Here is a 23,672-nt window from a genome sequence, read left to right as displayed (position 1 = left end):
CGGACCCACCCCCTTCTTGATCATAAATCAGGTCAGCAAAAACATTCTTGATTGCGAAATTCATGCAGAAGATTTGTTATTAGAAAAGGGAACACAAGAGACTATCAACTTTCTAAAGCCATTTTTGTTGACTGGCTATGACCTTGTGTTATAAATATGAGTTTAAGTTATATATATCGTCGGAAATTTTTATATCATTTGATCAATTTTACCCAAATTAGTTTTATATATTGTAATAGATAGTTATTTCATTTTTGAGATTATAAATTTTAAAAGATTTCCCTTAATAAATATCTTTTAAAATATTTTTTAACAAGTACTGACGATATATATAATTTAAACGTCATAAATATATGAATGGCATGAATGGTCGGTGTTCATTAATTAGTATGGAAAATAAGAAGATTTGGAGCAAACAAAGTCAACAAATATCTAATAAGACAACTAAGAAATATTGAAACAAATCTTTTATATTTCTCTCTCTTTGAAATATCAATGTCATGTTCAATAATTGGACCTATTATTTTCTCCGTTTCAAAATAAATATCATTTTAATATAAAACGAATTATTATTTCAAGGGTCATCGACCGGTTAAGTCGATAGGAAACTTACGTGATTCATTTTATATATTAGGTATATATGTTTTTATTCAAGGTTTCACACCTGTTACTGTATTAGCTCGAAATGAAATTATATCAAACACCAAGATAATGAAGTCAAAGATTCTACAATTTTATATGTTATTTTCCTAATTTTGGTATTATAATAATTTTCACGTGCCAAGTAAATCTAGTCACCAATTTATTCACATTATTTATCTATTCGACAATAGGAATAACATATATTCTTTTCTTTTTGTCCATTTTGACGATGTACACGTTTCTGTTGTTTTTTTTTTTCTTCTATTTGAAAACATTAATTTAGATTGATAGGCTTCTATTTAATCTTTTTCTAATTTAGAAATTAACCATCCCTACAAAACAAATGACTCCAAAACAAACAAAAAGATGTCTAGCACGCACTCACGAAGGACCTCCAGTAATACAGACTACAGTACTGGAAAGTTGGGATGACGTTAAGTTCGTGAATTAATAAAAGGAATTGTTGTTGTTTTGCTACAAGTAAATATTTCCATCTGTTTTAATATGTTTGGTTAGCTTGTCATAATATTTAAGAAAAACTGAAAATGTATGCTTTAAGCATATCATTATATTTGTATAATTATAAGATTTTGAAATCAACCGTCTTAAATATGTCATAACATTAAGGATATATAAAGATTTTTATTTAAAATAAAATAAAAAGTTTAAAGTTAATTATTTTCAAACATAAAATATTTTGTAATTTTTTTTTGCAACTGATTAGTTAATAAGAAAATAATGCAATTAAATTGGAAGGGTGGAAATACCATATATATTAGAAGAAAAAAATGACCAAAAAAGAAGAAGTTTGATTTGCATTTTAGATTCATTGTTGATATCTGGTTAATAATAAATATATATATAGAAATAACAAGTGACAAATAAATATATAACAACAAAAGTGTTTACATCAAAATATATATATTTTTAAAAAGCGTGACTCACTAATAAATAGAATCTTCAATTATTTTATTTCAATATGTCCATATTACAGACAAAACTTGAAATCTGAACAGATTTATTACGCAGATTATTATTTTTAATAAAATAAAAGGAGGGACTTTTTTATACAACTTTTGTCAAAGTAATATATTTTTATGAGCCATTGATAATGAAGAGATCATATAAAAAACTATTGCCATTACTCAACAGATCTCGGGGTTTCAATATAAATTTCGAACATTAAATGGTAAACAAAAAAAAAAAAAAGAATAAAGTGAGCTTAGGTTCGTAATCAAAAGTCTTATGTTTGAGTCTTAGATATAAAGTTGTCTTTATTAGAAAACACATTAGCCTCTAATATAAAATTTTAATGCAAGAATTCAGATTTAATCAGAAAATACGAGAAAATCTTAATAGGGAAACAAAAGGACTTGATGATTGAGAGAATTTATTAGTTCAGTTAATCGACTATCTGAAATACTTTCATTTTATTAATGAGTATTCGATTCCCCACCTTATTGTAATCCTTTCTCCTATTTTTTTTGTTTTTCATCCGGTGTCCGGTATCCACATAGGAGCCTGAGTCCATATTCGCGCCGGAAAGTCCCACATTGAAAAATAAAACGCTCCCTAATAAAGACAACTTTGTACTCAGTGCTCTCTGATTTCTCCTTCTCCAAAATACCCTTTTTAATATATAAATAAAATCAATTAATAGAAAGAAAAAAAAAAGGACTTGGTGATCCAAGTAAGAAGTAGTCAATAATATATTTATATATTGATGTCCCAATGTCCTACTAGATAGCACATTACATTTGACTTGCTTACAAATCTTTTCCTTCCTCTTTCCTTCCCTTTATTTCTCACTCACTTTTCTTTTCAACCACCTTCTCTCTTCTCTTGACAAAAACAAATGCTCTTTTTTCTAATCTCACAATTTATTATAACAATACTATGGGCAAAGCATCCAAATGGTTCAAAGCACTTCTTGGCTTCAAGAAAAATGACTCTTCTTCTTCCTCTACTTCTTCCACTAATAAGAAGAAGTGGAGTGATGTTAAATCCTACAAAGATAAAGACTTTCAACACCACCACCAACACCATGACAAATCACACTACGTGAATAGTCGTGCTGGAGTGGACCCCACAATCTGTGAGGTCCACTCCAGCTTGACTAGTAGTGTGATCCGTACAACAACGTCCGTGACGCCGTGGAGTGGTGAGGAGTGGGCTGCCGTTGTTATACAATCACATTTTCGAGCTTATTTGGTTAGTTATATTATACGTACCCTCTTTCTGTTTTAATTTATATTTATGTGAAAGTATTTACTCGCACGAAAAAAATAATTTGAGAATTTTGAATTGTGTTTAGTATGAGTTTTCCGGAAAAATAAGTTGTTTTATGGCAATCAAACATTAAAAAATGTATTAGAAGGGAAAACATGAATTTTGTTTTCCTTGGGTTTTTTCTTCTATAGTTCATCAAAATAGTTTCTAATTTTAGAGAATGTTAGATAGTGAGAGACAAACATGTTTTTTTTATCTATAAAATTAACCAATTTCACTTAGTATGAAAATTTAAGAAATATATATTTTTAAAGAATTATGATCCTAAATATGTTGCAAAATTTATGTGCGCGTGGTTAATTATAATTTTTTTCTAAACTTGTAAACTTAAATATATTACATATAATATTTGTGTATAGCTATAAAAGTTTCACACTAAGGTAATATACAAATGTTTCAACCTTTTTTTAATGAACTAACAAAAAGATAGTATCAAATAAATTGAAACAAAACAATAATGTTTTTACAATTAGAAGATTTAACACAATGAAATATAATGAAAACCAAGAAGGGGGAGATAATCAGAACTAATAAGGGTTGGAATTTTTTTTTGGGGGGAGGGGGTAGGGGTGGACGGGAAAAGAAACGATTCCCAATATATACTCTAGTTGAGAAATTGAGCCACCCTGGCCTGTTTTTTTTATACAAAGTTACATTGAATAAAGAATGAGATATACTCTATATTATACTAGGATCATATGATATATGTGAAATTAGGGTTCAAATTTAGAAAAAAGGAAAAAAACTAAAACAAACAAATTAGCTAGATGGTTTTCTTTTCCTCTGCTTAAGTTTTGATTAGTTGAGTTACTTGTGATGTTTAGTGGAAGCAGGTCCGATAAAATAGTTGAGTTGCGCATAAATTGATTGACAATCGATGCAAATTTATATGTACTTTTTTTAAACATTTTTTTTTGGAATGCATGGGTTGTTGAGGTCGGCAGGGGGGTGGGTGGGTGGTTAGCACATGCATGGTCAAATGTATATAGGAAAAAGGAAAGTGGACTATTTTGGACCAGTGTGGACCAGATTGTCTAAAACTAGAAAAAATTGTGGTCCTAAGTGTACTTTAAAATTCTATGAAATTTGTCTATACATTCACACTATGAGTAACTTCAACATCACAATTTATTTATTTTTTAAAATTCACTAACTCTAGTTCTTGTATTCGTCTCTGCATTATTTGGTTGCAAAAAATCGAATGACACTTGATCATACACTCGTACTAATTTTCCATTTTGTGTTTAAATTTGAAGTCAAGGAGAGCTTTACGCGCATTGAAGGGACTTGTGAAGCTTCAAGCCCTAGTAAGAGGACACATTGTAAGGAAACAAACCGCGGATATGCTAAGGCGTATGCAAGCGTTGATAAGGGCTCAATCGAGAGCTCGTTTAGGACGATCTATGGTTTTTGAATCACCTCCTTTTAGCGCGAAGTCTACTCAATTTATTCCTCATGTAAGTAACACATCATCTTCCTCATTTCATTTCATTTTACATTTTATATATGATGTTGTTTGACTGATCATGTCAGTTGATCATTTTGAATCTTGATATATAGGGTCCTACAACTCCTGATAAATTCGAGCAAATTATTCGTGCAAGGAGCATGAAAAATGATCAAATGTTTATGCTCAAGGTATGAATGACCCTAAAGTATAGTAGAGGATAAAGTTAAGATATTTCGTATAGCAGAAAGGTAAATTTGTACATTTCCCCCCTTATATCTATCTAACATATAGTTTGTATTAATGCAGAGGAATTCTTCAAACCATATAGGCAATGCCAATGCCAAACAGAGGAATTTATTTCATTCTTCAGAATTTAGCTTAAATTCAGAGCAATTCTGTTTTAGCTATGATGAAACATGTTACTCCTCTATTGATAATAGCCCACAACTTCACTCAACAGCATCATCGAAATGTACTCGTTCGAGGACAGGACCATTTACGCCAACAAAGAGTAGTACACGAAGCTACACGAGTGATGAATACTCGAATAATCATCCAAATTACATGTCTTACACCGAGGCAGCTAAGGCAAAAACGCGATCTATGAGTGCACCAAGACTAAGGTCTCAGTATGATAAGAGGTACTCAAGAAGTAACATGCAAAAGGGTTCTAATTGTTATGCCAATTTCACTAGCAAAGGTGTTTGTTCGGGTTCTGATAGACTAGATAAGATTGGAGTGCCTATTAGTGGCGATCTGGATGAATTTGGACGTGGTTTTTGTCACATATATTGAGATGATTCAAGTTCTAAGTTATGTCCTGAACGCTTGAATCTGCATTTTTCGTTTGTTTTAGAAATATAATTACTAAACTTATGTGAATCATTTTGTATTTGGTTCCAATTTAACTTTAAAAGATGTAATCTCTTAGTTAACTACATGTTCTATTTACTTTTATTGGCATGATTAAAACTCTTCTTAAGAAGATTAGACTAGGGTGTGTGAAGCTACATGATATGAAGGGAGTTTAATTGAATCTTATTTATCGAAAAATTATATAGTGCATTTAGGTACAAAACTTTTCCTATGCACATTTATAAAAATATAAATAGGAGAAATTAATTGAAACACAATGTAAAATAAAAAGAGTTTAAATGGGACAAAGGGGGTAAAAGGAAGAAAAAAAAAGGGCCCAAATCTAACAAAATCCAAAGAAGAATTCTGATCAAGGAGATGTGTCACATCACGTCTCTCGATATACAAGGTTAGTTAAATACACTAATACAAGGGGAACTCTTTGTATATGAGTGAAGATACTTCGAAAATTACTTTAGATTATAAGTTTGAATCTCAATTACGACATTAACTTCATTTGTTTTTGAATTTTTTTGTTAGAATTCTTGCCTCCATCTAGTTAAAGCATTAGAAAACTTGTAGTATGGTTGTCAACTCATTCATGGCTTTTTGATCCCTTTTCACAATTAGTACTTTTGTATGGTTTGAAATTTTGAATTTCTAGTACAACATACATCTCAATAGTCAATGCATGTGTGAGCCTAGAGGGGAAAGAAACTAAGGTATTTAGTCTTTATTTACGAGTTTAAATCTTATGCATTAATAATATGTAATTTATAAAGTGATTACAATTAAGTAAGTTTTTATGACAAATATTAAGTAATAACATGATAAATATAAAAAGGAACATGTTATAATAAGCTAAACTACACTATAAAAATATTTATATATTAATGTATATAACTTAAATCTTTCTGTATACATGCATAAGTCTAGCTAGTTGCATGGAAAAGATAACATTCCACATAATAAATACTTAAAGTTTTTCTTCCCAATTGTAGACCCCAATGTCCATTAATTTGACTTATAATAACAATCCAAATTAATGGAAAAGATCTAATAGTGGCTGATCAATAGACAAACATATAAATGTAGGAGTTCTGGCAGTTGAAATTTACAATAATAGCATAGCTTAATATAATTTCATAAGTGAAATTTGAGAAAAAAAATGTGTATAAAGATTTTATTCTTATCTAATTGAGAAGTAGAAAAGTAGAAACAAAATTGTTTTTACTACTTCCTCTATCCCTAATTACTTGCCCACTTTTCCTTTTTTATTTGTCCATTTTGACAAATCAAAAAATGACAAAAAAAAAATTACCTATTATATCCTCAATTAATTACTTTAGAAAAGATAGAACTTCTTGAAAATATTAAGTTTTTAATTCATCCACTTTATAATTAATAGGGGTAAAATAATAAACTCACTATGTCAATCATTGTTTTCTTAATATGTATGTTTTACAATGTTTTCTTTATTATTTGCGATGCATGTGTTCATTACTTATGTTTTTCTCTTTTAAAATCTACTTTGATATGTGTTATTTGAGTTGAGGGTCTTTTGAAAACAGACTATCTACCTCCACGAGGTAAAAGTAAGATATGTGTATACTCTACTCTCTCCAGAGACCTATAGGCGGAGCCCAATGGCGTAGCTCCAACCACCCTAGGGTGTCCAATTGGACACCCTTCGTCGGAAAATTACTTACGTTGTATATATATGTCAAATTCTACATTTAAAGGATATATTTATATTTAAAGTTAGACACCCTTCACAAAATATATGCCTTTGGCACAGTGATAATGAGTGTTCATTTGAATAAAGGAGTTTCGGGTTCAAACCCCAAATAACACAATATTTTTTTATATATATTTTGATAGCCACACACCATTATTTTTAGACACCCTTAATAAAATTTCTGGACGAAAGGGTAAGAAGTCAAATTATATCAAACAAAAAGTAGTTTGAGTATTGTTAATATTGTGATGCAATAAGTAACAAGCAGGTTTCGTGGTGTAGTTGGTTATCACGTCAGTCTAACACACTGAAGGTCTCCGGTTCGAGCCCGGGCGAAGCCATTTCCTCTTTAAATCTTTTTGGCAGATATCCGGACCGATGAAACATTACTGCTTTATTGATATCGGGTTATTGGTTTGATAGTTTGTCCAATTTTCTTAAAGATTTAACCGATGACCCATATAAACATAATGAAAATTATATTTTTAACCCTAGAGGCAAATCTCAACCTTGAATGTTATACTACTATATTGTATGTTGATTTTGTTGAATGTTGTTTATCGGTTGGTTTGATTCAATTTTAAAGATTTTCGTTATTAAGTTTTCTCTTTCTTTTTTTTAGTAGAAGACTCTGGAGAAGGTGGTTCTAAAATACGAATATCTTTTTAGGTCCAACATAGAAAGGCCAACGATAAAATCGGGGATCATTTGCACTTTTGCCCCTATTTTATGTTGGTCTTTAATTTATGTCGTCCCTTATAATAAATAATTTTATCACATAGTACAAACTTATATTTTTATATCATAATATTTCACAAATAATGCTCAGGTATGACTTTAATTTCTAAAAAACTTATGTCTCATTAACCATAAACTCGATTGTTGAATGACAAAAATTAAAAATCAGTCTATTTGAAGGGGGAAAGGATGCAATTTTGTGATAAAAATCTACTTATATAATTCTTTGTTTTATACTTCACAATTTATTAAAATTTTCCATTTTTTAATTTTTTAAAATAAAATTCACTTTTTTTTTGTCTCAACTGAAATAACTACCTTAATTTTTGTGTTATGTCCTTAATATTAGGGAAATTTTAGCTTATCCATTCATTTTAAGAAATTGGTTCCTAGCCACTAAAAAAGAAGAATAAATCAACTAATTGTTCATTAGTACATAATTAATTCTATGAACTTTTTTTTTTTTCATTATAACTTTGGGGATTAGAGATTCATTCATATGTAAATTATATTAATGATCTCAAATCTCAATTCCCAAAATTGAAATTTCAAAATAAAAAATAAAAAAAATGTCAAGTTTTGGAACCCAAACAAAATGCAAAGCATGTGACAAAACTGTGTATGCTGCAGAAGTGATTTCTGCAGGTGGTGTTAATTATCATAATACTTGTTTCAGATGTAGCCATTGCAATGGAAGACTTGCTGTAAGTTTTAAAAAAAAATTATTTCATTAATTTTTTGAATGAATCTGATCGATCGATTCGACTGATATGATGAATGGAATGATAGTTTGTGTTATAGTTAGTTAGGACATTATCTCCCTTATTTCGTGAATTTTTTAAGGTATTGTTTTTAAACGGATCGAATCGATCGATCGATTAGACTGATATGAGAGATGGAATGGTAGTTTTTATGTTATAGTTAGTTAGGACATTATCTCCCGTTATTTTATGATTTTATTGATGACTATCGATTAATTCGATTGATATGATAGTTTATGTTGTAGTTAGGAAATTATCTCTTTTATTTTATACTTTTTTGAAAACTTGTTTAATTTTGTGAACGAATTGGATTGATCGACCCGATTGATATGATATATGACATGATAGTTTGTGTTATAGTTAGTTAGTACATTATCTTCCTTATTTGATGATTCTTTTTGTAGGCTCATTTTTGAACGAATTGGATCAATTTGACTGATATGATGAATGAAATGAATATTTAGTTAAGACATTATCTCTTTTATTTTATGATTCGTTTTTTAACAAATCGAATTGATCGACTCGAATAGAAATTATCTAAAAAAATGTATGGCTATGATGGTAATCAATAACACCCCTTTATGATGTGACCCTTCCCTTCAACCTGATGTGATTGAAAAATACTTTGTGTATCAGACTGTTATTATCGTATATTTTGTTTGATTTTTTCGTTTGAATTTATAGTTAAGCAACTATTCTTGCTTGGATGGAACATTATTTTGCAAGCCACATTTTGAACAACTCCTTAAGGAGAAAGGAAGTGGTGCTTTGAAGTCTTCCTCACGTTAGTTTTTCTAAATTTTGTTTAATTAATTATATTCCTAATTAATTTTGTTATTTTCATAACCTAATTATTTATTCATTTTATATCAAATGTGCAGTTGGGAGGAACAATGATCTGGTATGTATCTTATGCCAACTTTAATTATCGAGCTCTTTTTAAATATTCTGTTCAATTCAATTTATGTATCGAACTTTTTTTAAATATTCTGTTCAATTCAATTTATGTGAAATAGTTAAAAATGACACATAATTTTTAAAAAAAATAAAAAGCTTTTGAAACTTATGAAGTCGTGATATTAAACATGTTTATAATTTTGACACTTATAGCCTTAAACTTATAGCCTTAAACATATCATGTGACTATAACGCTTTTCATTAAATACATATAAATATTTGTATGTAAACCAATAATTATTATGTATATATTAATTCGAGATAGGAACTAATAAACTTTAATTTCTGAATCCGTCTCTGTTGATGCTCTGAAATGTTTTTACTTTATTAATTATGTGGAGATGATAATTGTTGTAATAAATCAACAATATTTTAACTTATATCCCTTTCATGTTTTTATTTGTTAAAATGATTAATTTGTTACTAGTTATATATCATATTTTGATTTTTTTCTTTTGAATATTTTTGTGATTACAGAACAGAAGCCCTAGCAAGTTGTCCTCTCTATTTTCTGGCACTCAGGAAAAATGTGCATCATGCAAGAAAACTGTGTACCCATTGGAAAAGGTAAAGAATTTTTTTCGAGTCTCGAGAATGAAAAACTTTTTAGTAGGACGCGCTTAAATCCTTTAGTAAGCTTATTCACGCGAAACTGAAATAGTCAGGCCTGTGAATTTTCAATATCAAATAATTTAACAAAAAAAAAATTGTATTTAGTTATATTGTGGTATGTTCTAAAACTAATTAAGCTTAACTAATAGAGATGACTAGTAATTAATCTGGTTGTTGGACCTAGACCTACTCAACCATTATATTTCATTGAGGTGGATATATATAGCTTAATATTGAGAGATTATTTCTTTCAATTAAAGGGGAAGAGATACCTAAATACTACTCGAACTCTTTAAAAATGTCAATACATGCATATCGAATCTTTCAAAAAATAGTAGTATATATTTTTGAATAATCCACATGAGCGTGCAAACATTTTTGAAAAGTACTAGCAACTTATATCGATTTTGTCATCTTTACAACATCTAATTAAGATTTTAATCATAATTTATATATGGGAAGAATGACAAATATACTCCCGAACTATCGTAAATGGTATGCAGATACCCTCCGTCATACTTTTGGGACATTCGTGCCCCTGCCGTCCAACTAGAGCACATATACCATTTATACTAACGGACATACACATGTCATAATCTTATGCACCAACCTGACATTTATTAAATATTAGATCGACAGATAAGATTGTGTCACGTGTCCCTATTTAGTTTTCTGTTAGAGTGAAGGGCATATATGCTCTAGTTTTTGGATGGCAAAGGCATCAATGTCCCAAAAGTATAATGGAGGGTATATGCATATCATTTACGATAGTTCGGGGGTATATTTTTCCTTTCCCTGTATATATATATATATGATTGATTGATAAAAACAGGTGACAGTAGATGGAGAATTTTACCATCAATCATGCTTCAAATGTGCACATGGTGGATGCAAACTTACAACATCATCATATGCAGCATTAGATGGACTTGTTTATTGCAAGCCTCATTTTTCTCAATTGTTCAAAGAAAAAGGTTCCTATAATCATCTTACAACATCTACAAATAAAAAAAATCATAGTGTTGATGAACAAGAAGAAGGTTCAACAACTACTACTACAACTACTGATGTTGATGAGCCACCACAGCCTCCTGTTGAAGAGACTCAAGTTTAGTCCTTGACTTTTCGTCGGCACGAATCCATATTTAATCAGATCCAAAATGGATATCGAGACATCGGATGAAAAATAAAAAAAATATATAGTTAATATTATATTATTGTCAATGAGATTAATCATATTCTTGATGAGAGAATATGGTATGGTGAAGTGATGATTAATTGGTTTTTTTGATTATTTGTTTCTTCATTTGAAATTTTTGTAAAAGCCTAGTAAGGCATCATATATATTTGTAATGTTTTTTTCCTCAATTTTGCTTTAATAAGAAATTAACACATTGTTCTCTTACTATTTTCCCTTTTTTTTTTTTTGGTTTAATCATATAGCATGATTAATTCAAATTCGGGTCAAATACTGATAGGTCAATAACACACTAAAGAGGTAAGTCAAGTACTTGATATATAGTGAGTAGAGCTGTCAAAATGGGCTTGGCCAGTCTAATCCAACCCTTGAACTAGATGGGATTGGGCTCAATTTTTCAGCCCATTTAGAAACGAGGCTTTTTAGCCCAGCCTCATTTGGCCCGCTGACCTCATAGGCCCAATTCGCAAGCCTCAGAGGCCAGCCCGCGGACTGTGAATTTTAAAAATATTTACTATATATATTTTAAGTAGTATTTTACTTGTTAAGATTTTGTCAATAAATAATTTTTAAAAATACCAATATAAAATCAAGACTATATTTTTTTACATATCTTTTACATTTTAGGGCCATTAGCCCACTAAATTTTTTTATTAGCCCAAGTCAATTACTCCATTATAACTAAGAATCTTTGACCTCTTTTACTTTTAATTTTATGCCTAATTTTTCACTTCTCCTTTATTGTCTTGTTTATGAAAATAGTGATCATGTAATTTTTTTGCTCAGATGAAACTTATGAATGTTGTATCTTGGCTATTATGTATTTGTTTTGTAAATATGCACTGAAGTATGTGTAATTCGTCAACGTTCATATTCTTTCTAACAAGAAAATGTTATCCGTTTTTTGGTTGAAGGGCCAACCCGTCTCAACCCGTGGCCCGCTTAGGACTGGGTTGGGCTGCTATTTTATAGGCCCTTCAATTAAAAGGGTCAGCCCGTCCCAACCCATTTAACTCTCTAGCTCGTTAGGGTTGGGTTGGGCCAGCCCATTTTGACAGTTCTAATAGTGAGTTTTGAGGGTCAAGTTATAAGAAATTGGATTGAGAGGAGAGTTACAATCCTGCCGAGAATGTCATTTGCGAGTGAAGGCGCTACTATGCTCCTTAATGAATCGAATGGTCCTTCGACCTTCATTTGACTTCATGGTCCAACATAGATCTTGTGAGACAAGGCATCCTATCAAAAGATTTTTAATTCTCAAAACTTGAACTTGACATCGCTAGTCAAATAAGGAAATGGATTGCTAGGAGAGTCACAACCCATGCCAACATGAGTGCTGATATCCCCTTAATGAATTGAATGGTCCTTCGACCTTCATTTGATTCCATCGACCAACAGAAATCTCATGAGACTCGCCGTCCTATTGAAAGGTTCTTCATTTTTTAGAATTCAGACCTATCGACATTGCTAGTCAAATAAGGAATTGGATCAAAATGAGAGTCACAGTCCTACCAACAACAGCGTCGGGCTAGGGTGTCGCCTATGTCATTGATAATGGATCCAAAGGTCCTTCGACCTTCATTTGAGTCTGACGGCCGATATAAATTTCATCGGATCCACTCTCCTACTATAAGATTTTGAATTCTCAAAACTCAAATCTGACATGACTAATCAAATATTTATAGATATTTATTGAATTTCTTACTATACATTACACGATATGCACAAAAGTTAATGAGTTCCCGCGAACCACGAAGAGATTTAAAACCACATTATACAACATCACGTGCTAATCACGTGACAGCCCCCTTGCCCCTGCACCACCAATTGTAAAACTCTCACCATCTCAATTTCAAAACTCAAGAGAGGATAAATTGGGATTTTGAGGTGCAGTGCAAAGAGACCCCATATATAAATTTTTCAATGCTATTCAATATTATCTGATGAAATTCACTTTATTTTTTCAAGAATGAACAACCTTAGACTTGACAAAACCTCAACACCCAACCCCTTCTTGTCAATTTCATCTCTACACCATTCAAGAATCTCAAAATCCCTTTGTTTACCCAGAAAAGTTCTTGTTTTTGCTGACAAAAATGATAATTCAACCTCAATAACTAGTGGGTTTTTGTCAAAAACTCATTTTTCCTCCAAAAAAGTTATTGTTTTTGCTGATAAAGATGACAATTCAAGTTCAATAGCAAGTGGGGTTTTGTCAAGAACTAATTTTTACCCCAAAAAAGTTGCTGTTTTTGCCTCTAAAGATGATAATTTAAGCTCAATAACAAGTGAGGTTTTGTCAAGAACTGTTTTTTTCTCCAGAAAGACTAAGAAATTTGCTGTTTTTGCTTCTAAAGATGATAGGAATAGTAATAAGCTTGACCAGTGGGACCAAATGGAACTCAAGTTTGGCAGATTAATTGGTGAAGACCCAAAATTGACCTTAGCTAAGGTTTATTTCTCTCATTTAAACTTGCACTAATATGTTCATTGTTTTTTTAAACTTATTTATTCAGAAAATTATGTTCTTAATTGGTTTTTAAATTTTTCTTTGCTTAGTTAAGAAATTAGTTACTCACTTTGTTCCAATTTATGTGACATTGCATGGCTATAACATGTCATATCTTTTATATGACTATAGAAAGCTTGTCATTATTGATTTCAAATATAGAAATCTGTCCGTCGTTTTGGAACAGACTGATAAGGAAATAGTGTCAATTAACTTGTGAGTGAGGGGATATGTAGGATTCATATTGCTGACATACAGTTGGTAGTGTATAGTTAAGAGACTTTTTAAATGATTTCAAAATTGAATTTTGAGTAGTCCAGTGGCCTTTCTACTTGTGTGTTGAGAGTGGGGAGTTTTATCCCCTCTAAAGTTTTAAACTTTGATTCTGTTTACCAACACAATGTGGATTCTAGAGGAAAGAGAACTACACCTGCATCTAGAATTGAGACAAAGTTGATAGTATCAATAGTCAAGAGATTTTTCGAAACAACGCGATTTCAATTTGAGTTGTACAATTTATATAGCGGTCGCGAAGACTAGTTTAGGATTATGACATAGTTGATAGTATAGATAGTTAATAAATTTTTTGAATTAATACAATTCGAATTTGCATTGTATGATATATATAGCCGACACGAAAACTAGTTTAGGATTGAGACATGGTTGATAGTATAGATAAAAGAGACTTTGCGAAATCAATGCAATTCAAATTTGAGGAGTTGAGTGATTTTCCTCCCTGTTGGTGAGAATGGAGAGTTCTAGCCCTTGAGAGTTTTATACTTGGCTTTGGTTAACAGCAAAATGAGGGTCATTAAAGGGAAAAAAAAATTAATCCTGCATCTGGAATTGTACAATCATATACTGTAAGTTGATATCTGCTAACATGTTATCAGTTTCTTAGTATGGACTTTATGTGTAACTTCAATTTTTTAAAATTTCAGTCTTTCATGCCAAAGTTAAACATCCCTGCTTGACTATTGTATGTTCCTATTTGCTAATTGCTTAGAGTTATTTTCCATTGAAGAGGAGAAAAAGGTTAATAGTAATTTGAAAGAAGTTCTCAGATTGGTTCCTGTATGTCCTTGCAAAACTTCTGTTGGTTCAATGCTGTATGTATCTGTCTATTTCTGATTGTGATTCTTGATTTCATAGATAATTAGTAGGAAAACAAACCCGGAGACATCTTATCTTGAAATTGAAGAATCATTTGACCAGAAGAAGGGAAAAACGTCCGGTGAAATTGTGGAGGTTCCATTTGATGCATCCAAGCAAAAGAAATCTCTCAATTCATCAAATGGATTAAATTTGGTTCGCCCTGTGCCCAAGAAGGGTGTTAAGTTCGAGGTTGATGAAAAACCACCAAAAACTGAGGGTTATAAACAAAGCCAACCAATTTCAAGACCTGAAGTAAGTAGAAAAAGTAGTGTTCCAAATGTCATATTGCGAAAACCAAGTTTGTATTCTGAGGAGGATGAATCATCAAAATTCAAAATTAAGCCAAACTTGACACTGAAAATGGGCAAAGAACTGAAACCTGAGAAGTTTAGTGATGTTACATTGTTGAAGAAGCCGGAACCAATGAGGATCAGCTCCGACGATAGTGAAAAGAATGGACAATCAAGTGATAAGCCTAGTGATGCTACATTGTTGAAGAAGCTGGAACCAATGAGGATCAGCTCCGACAATAGTGAAAAGAATGGACAATCAAGTGATAAGTCTAGTGATGCTACATTGTTGAAGAAGCCGGAGCCAATGAGAATCAACTCTGGCAATAGTGAAAAGAATGGACAATCAAGCGATGTCTTGCCTGTATCTAGTGATGACTCCGTAGATGCTAGTCTTACAGAGGTGTATGCATCAACTAGTGAACCCAAAAACAGCTTGTTTCTAAATAAGCCAGAGCCTAGTAATTTAAATCTAAAGATAGATCCAAATCAAGAATCTTCCGAGGCTCAGCATCCTAGTATTTCGGATGAAAGTACTTTGAATGCTGCTAACTCTTCTTCTGAGCTTATAAGTATGGCAGAGAATAAACTCCGCCAACCGTTACAATCTAGCAGAAGCAATCCTCTTGAGAAGCAAGGCTTTGGTACAGGTAACAGGATTCTGTTCTTGACAGATAGTCATCTGAGTGGTAATTTAGCATCTTAATCAGCGTACTTGGTTGTTTTTCAAGGATTCCAGCAGACTGATACACAGCCTGCTGAGAGAAGTTCTGATTCCAATACACCTTCTAAGACTGGACCCATGGAATCTTTGGATGCTGCTCTTCGTGGAAAACCGAAAAGGTACTTGTGGACGTTGTTTTGCCCTTCTATACTTTGCTGTTATTTTGTTCTTGATTAATAACTTGTGCTACTATAGATTAGACCAACCTAAAAAGGAAGCATCAAGTGTTAGTAAGGAGGATATGCGCCCTGTCAAATCTGAGGGCTATGGAAATGCTTCAGAGATTGAAAACTTCCTGGCAAAATCATCCACTAAGGTAGATTAATTTTTTCCTTTTTAAGCATCCGTTCCTTAACTAGGACGAATGTATTGATGAATACTGAGTGCTGCAATCTCGTAGGAACATGAAGATAATGACTGGGTAAGAGCTGAAGAGCTTGTTAAGAGTGGGGGAAGAGAGGATGTGGAACTAGTCAGCTGTAGCACCAGAGGCTTTGTTGTAAGTCTACTTACTACCCAACTCATCATATTACTTCATTTTTGTTTTTGAAGGTGCACATCTTCTCTCAACTTATTCCTTACGGATACTCTCGACGTCTTTTTACAGGTATCTTTTGGTTCCTTGATAGGATTTTTGCCATATCGCAATCTTGCAGCCAGGTGGAAATTCTTAGCTTTTGAATCTTGGTTGAGGCAAAAAGGCTTGGATCCATCCCAGTACAAGCAAGGTCTGGGGATCATTGGAGGCTATGATGGTTTTGGCAAGGCAGCTTCTCCTGAGGCAGGAGTAGATCCGCAAATTGCTAAAAATGCCGATGAGGAGATCTCGCCAGATATGAAACTTGAAGATCTTCTCAGGATTTATGACCAAGAGAAACTCAAGTTCTTATCATCATTTGTTGGTCTGGTGAGGAGGGCTTCGTTATTTAATCTCAATCTTAGAACTTTGAGAAAGACCATAATTTTTTATCTGTGTCATGTAGAGGATCAGAGTAAGTGTGGTGTTGGCTGACAGATATTCCAGAAGGCTAATATTCTCGATAAAGGCAAAAGAAAAGGAAGAATTGGTCGAGAAGAAGAGGAGCCTTATGGTAAGAAAATTGCATTCTCGAAAGCTTGCAATTTTTTTGCTTAATCTTTATCAAACTGGCCATCTCACAAACATCCTAGCTTCTATGGAATTTGGTTTCGGTTTTCTATGTGGAACTGATCATGAATATTGTAACTGACTGCAAGATATCCAACCTAACTTCTTTCTCCTTGTTCTATGTTGTTCAGATAAGAGATCTAGTAAATAGCTAGGAACCCTTGTAGAAGGACATAAGCTTGGTGTCACTGTTAATAAGATAATAGAGGGATGACAACAAGAAGTTTCTTAGTTAATACTTTGTCATTCTCTTCAACATTTCTGTTTGCCTTCCTACATACGACCAGTTTCCTTCTTTTCCATCTCCTTGTGCATTGCCTAGTCCGTTAACAGAAAGAGATGTTTACTGATGAAAGGCTAGTTTTTTTTTTTCTCTTGTAAATTAGCTTTGAGCAATTCCAGAAAATAGCAATTAGGTATTGGTTGAACAAATGTACATGTTATGTTAGATCTTTCTCCATATAAAAGTAGGAGTACATAAAATCAAAAGTAGTAATATATATGTTGATCGGATGCATGTTACTTGATTGGAAATATTGTGTTTCATATAAATGATGCAGCAAGTTGTTTGTTCTTTAATGTTCACGGTGAGTAAGGTGTAGCGCTGTGAACTTTTGTGGTTATGCTGCCATGTTTCACCAAAAACTCATAGTATATCTCTTGGACAATAAACCATTGTTACTTTTATAAAACACAACTTTGAAACGTTTGCTTGGGTCATTTTTCTGCAACTTAACAATTACTGTAGGTCACTATAATTTGTTGAGTTATTGATTTTCTTTAACTTGTGGAACTTTTAATCTAGAGATAGTTTGTGAAATATTCCGAAATCCAGCACTTCGAAGAAGATTCTGTAAAATGTCAAATCTAGGACACCTATTTGATCTTCTGATGCAGCGGTTTTGAAGTTCATATTTATTATTTCAAGTGCCCTACCTTGCTCTTTTTGCTGCCCCTGCACTCTGCTTTAGTTTTCATGTGTCTCTTCATCAGGAACAGAAAACACTCGTGGTTGCTGCTTAATAGGCTATTGTGTATGGATTTAGACACTTTATCAGTGTGCTTTATATGCCTTTCCTGTGATCCTGGTGAAATTTTGATATATAACAAGTTATGGAGACTTTCTCTGTCAATCTATGTTAGATATGGGATATCGACATCTTCCACTTTTGAAATGAAGTTGGTCATTGAAAACCCATCCCCTTCCTCTCAGCCCCCAAAATAAGGGACTTGTTGTTTGGGATTGGAAAGAAGCTGGAATATCTGCAATATTACCAATGTATTTTGGATAATTACTGTATGCTACCTCTCAGTGTTAGTTATTCTGAATCTTGCTCCCACAATGAAGTCACCGAGCTTGTGTGATTTGCATTGCAGGCAAAACTTCAGGTTGGGGACGTGGTAAAATGTTGCATACAAAAAATTACCTATTTCGGTATATTTGTCGAGGTATATCAATGACAGTAGCATGAGCTTCTTATGGAAGTAACTCCAATCAACTATTGATTACATCTTAAATTTGCAACACTTGAATATAGGTTGAAGGAGTACTTGCGCTAATTCACCAGACAGAAGTCTCATGGGATGCCACTTTAGACCCTGCGTCATATTTTAAAATTGGCCAGGTAGTTGCTTCTCTATAAATATGCATAAAAAAATTGTAATTCATACCTTCTGATGTAAAAGTAAAATGAAATTTAACTGATCCTTATAGATAAGTATAGTGTTTTGAGTTATGATATATCCATGCTGTCTCAGAGTTTATTGAATATATTGTTCATGTGAATGTATTGGAGGTTAAGCGCATAATACGTTCTCTGGTAATTTCAGAGCTAACTATTTTAGAGATATCTTAGTTTCTGAAGAAAGTTATCCTTGTAGATTGTGGAGGCAAAAGTTCACCAGTTAGACTTTTCACTTGAGCGCATCTTCTTGTCGTTGAAGGAAATAACGGTAAATTTCTTCCCATCTTGATACAATAACATTCCTTTTGAGCTGAGGGTCTATCAGAAATAGCCTCTCTACCCAGGTAGGGGTAAGGTTTGCGTACATCCTACCCTTACCCTCCCCAAACCCGGCTTGTGGGATTACACTATGTATGTCGTTGTTGTTAAGGAAATAACGGTACTGTCTGTTTTTTTTCCTGATATTGTATGGTAAGATTGATATTGACCTATGCCTTTATAAGTACTTTCTGCAGCCAGATCCCATGATGGAGGCCTTGGAGGCTGTAGTTGGTGATCATGATAATTTGAATGGAGAACTCCAAGCATCAGAGCTGGATACTGAGGTTTATGTTCTCACCCTTGCAATTGAGTAGTTTTATTCCTTTTGAACTTGATTCAATTTACCAAAGACGCCTTAGCTCAATACGTCATGGTTGTCCTCAATTTCGGTTAAAAGAAAACTTAAATTTTATCATCTCAGCAATGAATTGCATAAATAACTCATGTAGTTATTGTTGATACTTGTATCATGATTCCCTACATTTGTTGCAAATAGATTTCTTTACGTCATTGGTAAGAACAAGGGAGCATTTGCTATCCCTATTCTACTGGCCAGTGGTTCATAACTCAACAACTGGAGTATCATTTTAGCGTTTGGATAGGGTCTTCATTGATGGCAGTTAGGAGGATGTTTCGTAATAGAATTCATTCGGGTTTAAACGATGTACTGTATAAAGAATTTGCTGCATTTTCTTGGGGCCTTTTCTTTAGGCATAATACATAAATAGATATTTTAACTTGGCCTCAATTGACAACTAAACACGCCAACTTTGAGCACATCTAGACACCTCAATATGTCTCCATTGTGTCCAGTTGAACACTCCCACTTACAAAATGATCTTCTTCACACCTCCAAACTTTATGTGTCACATCAGGGTCTTCATTGACGGCAGTTAGGAGGATGTTTCTTAATAGAATTCTTTCGGGTTTAAACGATGTACTGTATAAAGAATTTGCTGCATTTTCTTGGGACCTTTTCTTTAGGCATAATACATAAATAGATACTTTAACTTGGTCTCAATTGACAACTAAACGCTCCAACTTTGAGCGCATCTAGACACCTCAATTTGTCTCAATTGTGTTAGTTGAACACTCCAACTCACAAAATGATCCTTTTCATACCTCCAAAATTTGTGTTAAACGTCAGCTTCAGGTGTCCACGAGACACTGTAGGGACGAGTTGGAGTGTTTAGTTACCAGTTGAAACCAAGTTGAGGTGTCTAGGTGTGCACTTTCAAAGTTGAAGTGCTTACTTGCCAATTGAGGTCAAATTTGTGTATGTTTTTGTATTATTATGCCTCTTCTACTATATTAATGAAGTATTAGGTGCTCCATGTATCCTAATATGGCTTGTGTTGAGGTCGGTTCCCCTTAAAGACTGAAGAGATGTAAGGGTGTCAAATAGGCGGGTTGGGTTGAAATTGAGTCAATGTCTTCTTGAATATGTTGCTTGGACTCTCCAAATATGTTGCCGCACCCATGTTAGATCCTTCAAAAATGCACTACTTTTGAAAGATCTGACCTTGCACCTGTTGGCATTTTTGAAGAATCCGAGCAATATAGCTTGAATCTACTGCTGAATGTTAATATCTTGTGGATATGTTAAAAATACATTTCAAAAGCTTGAGACAAGCACCCATAGCTTTGGTTTGGTTTAGTAAGGGGAAAAATCCGAAGCTTCTCAATGTGTCTATAGACCATCCTTTTCTACTAACTGTCCTTGGTGCTTCCCGATATATTATAAACCTTTACAACTCAAATCAATTGTAGAGCGTTTTCTTGAAGTACAAAAATATGAAATCATTAATGAATCTGATCTTCGATCGTAATATACATTTGCGTTTGTCGATGGCTGATAGTAGATTTTTCATGCAATGCTGTGCAGTGGCCTGACGTGGAGTCTCTTATCAAAGAATTACAGCAGTTCGAGGGTATTTCCTTTGTATCAAAAGGGAGGTACTTCTTGAGTCCTGGTTTGGCTCCAACATTTCAGGTATCACCTTACAGAAAAAATAAGCAATATAACTAAAAGATATGGAAACTAAAAATTGACTAGTTCACTCACTGCTAAACAACCAAGAAAAACAATTTGAAGGTGTTCATTTTGTAGTTATGGGAAGTAGTTCTAGTGTGGCCTTTGTACAAGCTATTTATGAGATCGTAAAAATGCATCACCTCCTTTCATTTGACTAAGCACGAGTCAAGCTTTTTCTGAGATTGTTTTCACATAGAATGAGATAAAACCTTCTTTCCGCATAACATTCTCTTTTGCTACTTAAAATTTAATTTTATGGCACATTTTTAGGCGCAATACTTACAGCAATGCATTAGGTTGAGAGGTTTACAGTCAAAGCATGTAAAAGATAGTGCATTCAACTGTGGATTGTCGGCTTTATTGTTTTTTGGAAGATTTTAATCATTGATTTTCTATTAGGTTTATATGGCATCCATGTTTGAGAATCAATACAAGTTACTTGCTCGGTCGGGAAATAGAGTACAAGAGGTAAAAATTTAAAGTCCTCCTTATTTTGCCCTATTGTTTTGTCATAATTTTATATCTGTCAGTGCTCTTTTGCAAAAGAAGGGTAAAGTTGCAGTTTTGAAAGCGGTGTCGTGAAATCATGATTAAAATGTTCAATTTTCATGTTCATATCAATCCAGTATTTAATTGAAGCTTTCTATGATTTCCTGAAGTCCAAAATGCTTGACGTGTTGTAGTCTGACAAACTTCTTGGGTAACTTATCACCTTTTCGCGAGAATGAAATTCTATAATCTAACACCGAGGGTGTGGCCTAATGGTCAATGAAGGTTGAGAACCATGAGGTCTCATGATCAAATCCAAATGGATGCAAAAATATTGAATGATCTATTCTCGTATTTGTCCAAACCTCAGTGGACAGAGTTACCCGGTACTAGTGCTAGTGGGAGATAGCAGCTACCCATAGAATTAGTTGAGGGGAATGCAAGGGGGTCCGGACACTGATGATTAATTAAAAAAAAGAATACTACAATTAGACGTAGTTGGAGAGTGGAGACCATTGATGTTGAAGAATTATGAAGAGAGAAAAGACAGGTTATATTGGGCTGTAATCGAGCTTGATTAGTCATGAGCTTCTCAGGGAATTTCTAGTACAGATTCCTGGTGGTATCGGTGGTGGTTGACGTATCATCATTAAATCCTGGAAAAAGAAGAGAAATAAAACCTTTTTCTTCATTCTTGGTTATGTTGGTTTTTCTTGTTAAATATTTGGAGCGGAGGGGTTAAACATTTTCGATGTGATACTTAGAACCAGGAAATTATGTATTAGATGATAGATTGAGGTAAATTTGGACACTAATTTAGGTGATCCACACTAACGCCATCATCAATGTGAGATCTTTGCAGTATCAAGAAACTTGGACCACTCAATGCTAGTTGAACGTCTGTAACAACCTCAAGGTTTACCTATACCTAGCTATAACTTGCCCGTTCGTAGACTTCATTCTGTCATGTCATTATATGTTTTCCAACTTGTAACTCCATTTAGATACTCGAACTATGGTTTGTGATGATTGATCACCTAAACATGTGATAAAATGTTTTATTAGATAACTTCCGGTTCAAGTTTTGAAGAAGTTTCTATGCATGTTCTCAAGCGCCTATTAAGTAAAAAAAATTTAAGCAGTTGTCGATGTATTCCGCCTCAGAAGCAACCGGAGATGTATGTAAGTCTTTTATATGGCAATACTAATTGGTGCTATTTGGACATTGTTTTGTGCAGGTGATAGTGGAAACATCATTGAGTAAAGAGGAAATGAAATCTGCAATTCAATCTTGTACAAACAAAGTTGAATAACCAATCAAAACGTAATAATAAATAATACGAAGAGAGTGACCGTGGAGACAACGAACGGATGGTAAGAGTCTGATACCGAATTAGCAGAGTCGGAAGTTATAGCAGCAGAAACGGAGAAAAGAAATGACCTAAACCGCGTTCTATTTTGAACGAAAATGGTATTAATTTTATTGTTTTGCCTTTGATATCAATAAGTTAGGAGCTTATTTACTTGCTAGTAAGTGTTTTATGTTTAAGCATCGATGTAATACGCTTAAACATCAATCGATTACGCTTCAATATCAAATGAGTTGTGGTCGACTATATGAATTCTCTGTCAATTTTACTGTGTGCATTGTGCAGGTTCATGTTGATGTATTCTCTGTCAATTCAATATTTAGCTGTAAATGATGCATTTGTGTTTTCATCCGGTGTTTGATAATGCACTTTTGAAGAATCCAACACGGGTTGCAGCAATAATTTTTTGATAGTCCGTGCAACATAGTTCTTAATAATATTTATAGCTTTATTTGTATGTATCAGAAGAGTCGAGGATCTATCAGAAACAACGTCTTTACCTCCAAAGGTAAGGGTACACTTTATCTTCCACAGACTCCACTTGGAGGATTATACTGAGTATGTTGTTGGTGTATGTATTAGAATGTATATTTTCCCTTGGATATTGGTATGGCGGATATTTTGATACTTTTAACTTTAATGTTAGGAGCGTCTCACTTTTAGTATATTATGATTATGATCTAATGTTCCTACCAGCAAAACCTATG

At 33.1% G+C, this 23,672-nt stretch overlaps 3 protein-coding genes and 1 non-coding gene across 4 annotated transcripts; all 4 read left to right on the top strand.

The window, feature by feature from the left end:
• The first annotated feature begins 2,403 nt into the window (after nucleotides 1–2,403).
• LOC102597104 (protein IQ-DOMAIN 14-like) lies at nucleotides 2,404–5,319 on the top strand. The gene is made up of 4 exons (XM_006352221.2): nucleotides 2,404–2,853; nucleotides 4,188–4,388; nucleotides 4,492–4,569; nucleotides 4,688–5,319. Exons 1-4 carry the CDS (start codon nucleotides 2,539–2,541, stop codon nucleotides 5,174–5,176), a joined length of 1,083 nt encoding a protein of 360 aa, XP_006352283.1. The 5' UTR covers nucleotides 2,404–2,538; the 3' UTR covers nucleotides 5,177–5,319.
• A 1,922-nt stretch (nucleotides 5,320–7,241) lies between these two features.
• On the top strand, nucleotides 7,242–7,315 carry TRNAV-AAC (transfer RNA valine (anticodon AAC)). The gene has a single exon. It is a non-coding gene; the product is annotated as a tRNA-Val (tRNA).
• A 916-nt stretch (nucleotides 7,316–8,231) lies between these two features.
• Nucleotides 8,232–11,156, top strand: LOC102579646 (LIM domain-containing protein WLIM2b-like). Its single transcript, XM_006352249.2, has 5 exons — nucleotides 8,232–8,416; nucleotides 9,158–9,257; nucleotides 9,355–9,374; nucleotides 9,908–9,997; nucleotides 10,875–11,156. Exons 1-5 carry the CDS (start codon nucleotides 8,282–8,284, stop codon nucleotides 11,154–11,156), a joined length of 627 nt encoding a protein of 208 aa, XP_006352311.1. The 5' UTR covers nucleotides 8,232–8,281.
• A 1,932-nt stretch (nucleotides 11,157–13,088) lies between these two features.
• Nucleotides 13,089–23,217, top strand: LOC102596782 (uncharacterized). The gene is made up of 14 exons (XM_006352220.2): nucleotides 13,089–13,692; nucleotides 14,902–15,844; nucleotides 15,926–16,037; nucleotides 16,114–16,234; nucleotides 16,319–16,417; nucleotides 16,526–16,825; nucleotides 16,902–17,009; nucleotides 18,443–18,514; nucleotides 18,604–18,690; nucleotides 18,947–19,018; nucleotides 19,266–19,355; nucleotides 20,957–21,064; nucleotides 21,506–21,574; nucleotides 22,834–23,217. Exons 1-14 carry the CDS (start codon nucleotides 13,210–13,212, stop codon nucleotides 22,906–22,908), a joined length of 2,739 nt encoding a protein of 912 aa, XP_006352282.1. The 5' UTR covers nucleotides 13,089–13,209; the 3' UTR covers nucleotides 22,909–23,217.
• The last annotated feature ends 455 nt before the right edge of the window (nucleotides 23,218–23,672 follow it).

This window comes from Solanum tuberosum, unplaced genomic scaffold (genome assembly GCF_000226075.1).
Source record: "Solanum tuberosum cultivar DM 1-3 516 R44 unplaced genomic scaffold, SolTub_3.0 scf00147, whole genome shotgun sequence".
In the NCBI taxonomy this organism is placed as follows: domain Eukaryota; kingdom Viridiplantae; phylum Streptophyta; class Magnoliopsida; order Solanales; family Solanaceae; genus Solanum; species Solanum tuberosum.
This window is presented reverse-complemented; position numbering and strand designations above follow the sequence as displayed.

Bases quoted from the DNA above. Each gene is read 5' to 3' on its own strand.
- LOC102597104 (XM_006352221.2), top strand. From the start codon at position 2,539: ATGGGCAAAGCATCCAAATGGTTCAAAGCACTTCTTGGCTTCAAGAAA. The intron at 2,854-4,187 runs GTTAGTTATATT...TTAAATTTGAAG, and splicing joins CACATTTTCGAGCTTATTTG to TCAAGGAGAGCTTTACGCGC. The intron at 4,389-4,491 runs GTAAGTAACACA...CTTGATATATAG, and splicing joins CTACTCAATTTATTCCTCAT to GGTCCTACAACTCCTGATAA.
- LOC102579646 (XM_006352249.2), top strand. From the start codon at position 8,282: ATGTCAAGTTTTGGAACCCAAACAAAATGCAAAGCATGTGACAAAACT. The intron at 9,258-9,354 runs GTTAGTTTTTCT...TCAAATGTGCAG, and splicing joins TGCTTTGAAGTCTTCCTCAC to TTGGGAGGAACAATGATCTG. The intron at 9,998-10,874 runs GTAAAGAATTTT...TGATAAAAACAG, and splicing joins CTGTGTACCCATTGGAAAAG to GTGACAGTAGATGGAGAATT.
- LOC102596782 (XM_006352220.2), top strand. From the start codon at position 13,210: ATGAACAACCTTAGACTTGACAAAACCTCAACACCCAACCCCTTCTTG. The intron at 16,826-16,901 runs GTGAGGAGGGCT...TGTGTCATGTAG, and splicing joins TATCATCATTTGTTGGTCTG to AGGATCAGAGTAAGTGTGGT. The intron at 18,515-18,603 runs GTATATCAATGA...ACTTGAATATAG, and splicing joins ATTTCGGTATATTTGTCGAG to GTTGAAGGAGTACTTGCGCT.